Raw genomic sequence first — 5,755 nt, 5'->3', positions numbered from 1 at the left:
ATTATTTGTTTATCTACCATTATTTATTCAAAAATGTTGTTACTTGTCTTTTTATTTTTCTATTTTTTTTTAATCTTCAATCTACTTACATTCAACACAAATTGATAAACTTTTTGCCCGTGTATGGTTATGAACTCCTTTTCTCCGGTTTCCCAACTTCTGATATTGAAGTTGAAACAAGATGAGGATGAGGTATATTGGCTTCAAAGTTGGACGGTATTCTGCACAAGGGCCTATTGTAAAATAAGAAAGTTAAACATAGTAACTTACATTTCTTTTAATCATTTGTGCAGGAAACTAGAGATGACTATGAACTTGAACTAGCCATGGGTGACGAATAAAACCCTTAGTTTATTTGTAAATTGCGATAAACCGACGTTTAGATTTGTAATCTCTTCGTCTTTAAACACGGTTTTATATATATGACATATTTGGCTTCATGATCATGCAAGAACTATGAATTACTAAAAAAACAGAGAGAATTTGTACACAAACGATATCTCCAACTGTCTTTACAACATTCTATGCATAGTCGCTATGGTACAATACACCACAAATTCACCATTCCAACCTATATTATTCATAGTAACAATGTATTTTAATCCAACATTTTTCAATATAGCCTGCAAACATGCACAATAGTCCAAACCTGCAGATTCACATCAGATAGCACTTCTCCTTGATTATTCGTTTTACCTTCTTGAATGACATCCGCTCCCGCCTTGAGTTTGAATACTCTCGCTGTCAAGTCATTAATTAAATCAAAATTATATACATCAAAAAACAACATTAATATTTCATTGCAACAAATGTTTTTAAATAATTTGTTTTGTTAGATGAAAAGGTCAGATAATTGTTAACTTACCTCGAGCTTGGGCTCTGGACCGAACTTCCACTTCTCGGACTCCGGACCAGGGTTTCCTGCCTCAGGCTTGGGACCGGGGTTTTCTGCCTCACGCAGACCAGGAATTAAGTCTTTTACATCTAATCCTAGTAGCTTAAGGGCTTCTTTCACATTAGGACTGTCAAAACAAACATAAATATTTAATATAACAAATCCACACACACAAAAAATATACATATATATATATATATACATATACATATATAGGTATGTGTGTATGTATTCGAGCTCTCTCGTGTGTAAAGAACAGAGGAAGATAGTTACCTTAAAGTGCTCCCTTGCGATTTGATAAGTTTCACTAAATAGTCCTGAATACAAAGACTCAAGTAAGATTCATATGAAATAGTCCTATAGTTTGACAACATTCAAAAGAGTATTTTAAACATTTCACAAAAAGGTAACACTTTCTAATTGAAGTTGGTGTTAAAACCCAAACATGTTAATAGTTAAACTCACAAGTATAAAAAGATGCAACCTTTTAAAGTTAGGCCCAAAACATGCTATTTTTGCCATACCACAAGAAATGTTTATGTATTTAACTCTATTTAGTAAAAAAAAAAAAAAAGGTTAATCTCTTTTTGGACGACCAACAAAAAACACTTTTATTAATTTCCAGATCAACTCTAGCAAGTTGCTAGACACCATTACATATTACATCACGGTGTAATAAAAAAAGGGTTACCCTATTGGCACCTCTTTAAATCTTTGGGTTTTCTTAAAAATACAGTTTTAATTATGTTTCTTTTATAACTTATATTATTCACCTGTGCAATGTGTTTATTTTTTTTATCTACCTTTATTCGATATTATATTTATAAAAAAAGCAACATACTTGAAACTTTTTCATCACAGTCTTCTCATCCAGCTTTTCCTTCACACACTTCTCTTCAGATTGCTTCTCTTCGGATTCGGGTATCTCCTCTACCTCGGGACCATAAAGTAACTCATTTTCATCTATTCCTAGTAGCTCAAGGGCTTGTTGCACATTAGGACTGTCAAAAAAACATAAAAATTTAATATATGTATAATGAATCGTTTTTTGTTCATTTTTATGTCTATGTTTTGGGTATGACAGAACAAAGGCAGATACTTACTTAAAAGTCGAGCTCCCTTCAAGTCCTTCCATATGGTCCTGAATACAAAACTCAAGTGAGATTCATATGACATATTCCTATACTTTCTCAAAACTCTATAGGGTATTTTAGTCATTTCACACAAACCTAACAGTTTCATAGAAGACAGTGTTAAAACATACCCATGTTATAAATTAAAACCATAGATATAAAAAATGCACCTTTTAAAGTTGAAACTCAAAATGTATTTAACTTTATCTAGTAAAAACAAATAAGGTTTTATACATTTGCACCTTTTGTTATTGACTTATTGTTTTATAACTTTCAATATATGATGTTTTGTATAAATTTAATTACAGTTTTTATTTTTATCTACATTTCTTCAATGTAAGTTTCATAAAAATAAACAGCATACTTGAAACTCTCTCAACACAGTCTCCGCATCCTTTTTCTTGACATTCTTCAAACTGGATTCGGGTATTTTCCTCTATCTCATGATTTACTGGTTTGAAATCCATGAAGTAACTGTTCACAAAAACTGTATCACCAGTCACCTGAAACCATACCATATATTACCTCATTATATATTAAACCTCATTAATAATATTTTTGTTAACTTGTAATATTCATTGTAAAAGAATGTTTAAACTTAATACCTCAGTTAGCTTTTCCCATACCACACCAGGTTGATCCATGTAACCTTCATCCGTAACTAAAATGTACAGTTCACCTATATACTGTGTATAACATATTAACATGTGTTTAGTTTACAAAACAGTAAATTTAAGAAAAAAGTTATTTCAAACACTAACCCTGAACATCGTATTGAAGTGATTATTGCGAAAAAACACACAAAGTTTTTGCTCTTCTAAACCTTCTTGCAAGCAACGTAACCTGCAAGCAATACAACATAAAACAAATCATAATCTTGTTTTAATAAACATATGATCAATGTGATGTATGATCAAAACTTACCCGTTCACAGTCAACTGAGTTGGATTGTTCTTAAGAAAGTTATTTATGAGTTCCCCTAAATGAAGAGAAAAGATCAAGCACTTTAATCAATTTCTTGAAGTCAAAAGGGCACATTTTAGTTGTACATAAGATCAAGAAACTCTTTATACCTTCATTAACATTAGATGTTGAAGCTGAAGAACTAGATTCAGCAATTGCTTCTTTCATCTTTTTTAATGATTCAACAACATTTGATGTGGGTTCACTAATAACACTATCTGAATTCACTGTTGCTGAAGAACTTGATTCGGCAATAGGTTCTTTCATCTTTTCTGATGATTCAACAACATTTGATGTCGGTTCACTAATAACACCATCTGTACCATTTGTTGTTAAAGAACTGGATTCAGCAATCGTTTCTTTCACCTTTATTGATGATTCAACAATATTTAATGTCAGTTCACTAATAACACCATCTAAATTTGCTGTTGTTGAAGAACTTGATTCATCAATAGTTTCTTTCATCTCTTTTGATGATTCAACAACATTTGATGTTGGCTCACGAATAACACTATCTGAATTTTCTGAAACGGGATCAATGTCTTCTTTTTCAAAATGTTCTACTTCAACTTTATCTTCTTCGGAACTCTTCACAGAAACAGCTTCAGAACCCAGAGAATTATTAATTTGATGAGCCACAAGTTCACCCATCAGAGTATTATATGACTTTGAGCCGATGGCATTTGCAGTTTCAGCATCCTGACACCAATGGATAGTCCTTTATTATACAAATCTGTTACAGTATATTCTTATCGCATATACAATTTCGTTACATACCTGTGGATCAACAAGCCATCCATGAACTAGTCGCATGTCCAATAAACCAAATACTTCATTCTCTCTTGTGAACTCAAAACCATCAATCCTGCAACATGTCATATATTATTATATTGTCAACTAGAAACATATGTAACTAGAAACAAGTCATATATCATTATACCTTTGGAATTTAACATCCACAAGCATGCCTGTTGTAAGATTCGCCATCAAACCAATAGCATCAGCTACAGTCGTTACATTCTTCAAAAGAGAGAATAACCAATGAAAACTTTAATTATTAGATTTCTTTTTTCTAGTTTAGAAATATATAATGAAAATACACGTTAAAATTACATTTTCTTCTTTACAGAGAGAATTGAATAGACTCTCAGCCACAAACGTTAGCAATTGCGCCTCTGATACGTGAGTTTGATCCTTCAGATTATATGTACCTCTCAGCAACATGATGTTGCCTAACATAGATTCCAATATCCAATCAATAGCAGTAATATACAATCAAGTTAATTACTGAAGAAATCTAAAGTGCAGATTACAGTTAAATTAAATAATTAACATAGATTTCAAACTTTAATCAATAACAGTAATATACAATGAAGAAACTTGAAGTTGAGATTACAGTTGAATCAATAATCATCTTTCCCTAATTCTGTAAAAAAATGTTACAGTTCGACCTAATTACTGCAGAAAACTGTTAAAAAACTAAGTAATTAATGATACGTGAGTTTGATCCTTCAGATTATATGTACCTCTCAGCAACATGATGTTGCCTAACATAGATTCCAATATCCAATCAATAGCAGTAATATACAATCAAGTTAATTACTGAAGAAATCTAAAGTGCAGATTACAGTTAAATTAAATAATTAACATAGATTTCAAACTTTAATCAATAACAGTAATATACAATGAAGAAACTTGAAGTTGAGATTACAGTTGAATCAATAATCATCTTTCCCTAATTCTGTAAAAAAATGTTACAGTTCGACCTAATTACTGCAGAAAACTGTTAAAAAACTAAGTAATTAATGAATACAATCAATTCAGATATACAACCAATAATCATGTAATCAATCTTTAACAGAACACAATCGAATTCAGATTACAGTTAAAACATTAAAATTCGACCTAATTACTAATTAAGGAATGAATAACCGTCAATTTGAGTATTAATTGAGGAATTAGGTAATTAATCGTCAAATTAGGTAATTAACAACGAAATCAACGATCAATTTCTAATTAACGAACTAAATTCAGCAATTATGAAACCCTAGAAACGTGTAAAGGAGGTTTAGAGGATTACAAATGGCGATAAGAGGACACGGTCCGTTCTCGTTCTGAAGTACGATTCTAGTAGAGTTTCTTGAGAAGTAGATCTTCTTCGTTCGATATATCGTTTGATTAAACGACTGGTTCTCTCGCCACTTCGACAGCAGTTCCGACGGTGAAGCCATTGCAGCAGCTTCTGGTAACAACTACGAACTGAATACTGTATGTGTGTGTGTATTTGTGCGTGTAACTGTGTGTAATTGTGTGTGTAATTTGGTAGGGATGAAGATAACTGAGATTCTGTTATATAACGTCGGGCGGGAAAGTCTGTTATTTGATTTTCTATTGACAGGTATAACCCTTCTAGTTTCTAAACTTGACACTTTTGGCTTTTTCTTTTGTTAAAGACTTCAAAGACTTAAAAGTGCCGTTCAGAAATAAAGACTTGGAGTCAACTAATTAAACTTGAAGAATTATGTGATTTTTATATTGGGGTTGGAGAACTCTGTGGTAGTGTAAACGGACTCGTTCGAGAACTCGAAAATGACTCGTTAAAAATTAAAATAGATGCAGCTTTAAACGAGTTAAATTTCAAACGCGAGTTAAAATTGAAGCTTTTTTAATATATAAGTTCCAAGCGTGGGTTGTTAATTACTAGTATATAAATAAATATATATTATTAATAAGATAATAAGTATAATTAAATGCAAAGATAGCT

At 31.5% G+C, this 5,755-nt stretch overlaps 1 protein-coding gene across 1 annotated transcript; it reads right to left on the bottom strand.

The window, feature by feature from the left end:
• Positions 1–1,644: 1,644 nt before the first annotated feature.
• LOC143621299 (uncharacterized) lies at positions 1,645–5,329 on the bottom strand. Its single transcript, XM_077092766.1, has 9 exons — positions 5,027–5,329; positions 4,518–4,538; positions 4,105–4,223; positions 3,932–4,011; positions 3,769–3,856; positions 3,001–3,690; positions 2,790–2,882; positions 2,634–2,714; positions 1,645–2,531 (listed from the first exon to the last, which is right to left on the bottom strand). Exons 1-9 carry the CDS (start codon positions 5,220–5,222, stop codon positions 2,346–2,348), a joined length of 1,554 nt encoding a protein of 517 aa, XP_076948881.1. The 5' UTR covers positions 5,223–5,329; the 3' UTR covers positions 1,645–2,345.
• Between the last annotated feature and the right edge of the window lie 426 nt (positions 5,330–5,755).

The sequence above is a fragment of the Bidens hawaiensis genome, unplaced genomic scaffold (assembly GCF_021521415.1).
Source record: "Bidens hawaiensis isolate Kalapana, Puna unplaced genomic scaffold, B.hawaiensis_p1.1 tig00002839_1, whole genome shotgun sequence".
NCBI classification, from domain to species: Eukaryota; Viridiplantae; Streptophyta; class Magnoliopsida; order Asterales; family Asteraceae; genus Bidens; species Bidens hawaiensis.
The sequence above is the reverse complement of the archived record's forward strand: the minus strand, read 5'-3'. Positions and strand labels throughout refer to the sequence as shown.

Excerpts from the sequence above, each read along its gene's own strand:
- LOC143621299 (XM_077092766.1), bottom strand. The coding sequence starts at position 5,222 with ATGGCTTCACCGTCGGAACTGCTGTCGAAGTGGCGAGAGAACCAGTCG. Across the intron at positions 4,539-5,026 it reads GTTTCTAGGGTTTCATAATT|GCAACATCATGTTGCTGAGA; the intron begins GCTGAATTTAGT and ends AATCTATGTTAG. Across the intron at positions 2,715-2,789 it reads ACTTCAATACGATGTTCAGG|TATATAGGTGAACTGTACAT; the intron begins GTTAGTGTTTGA and ends TGTTATACACAG.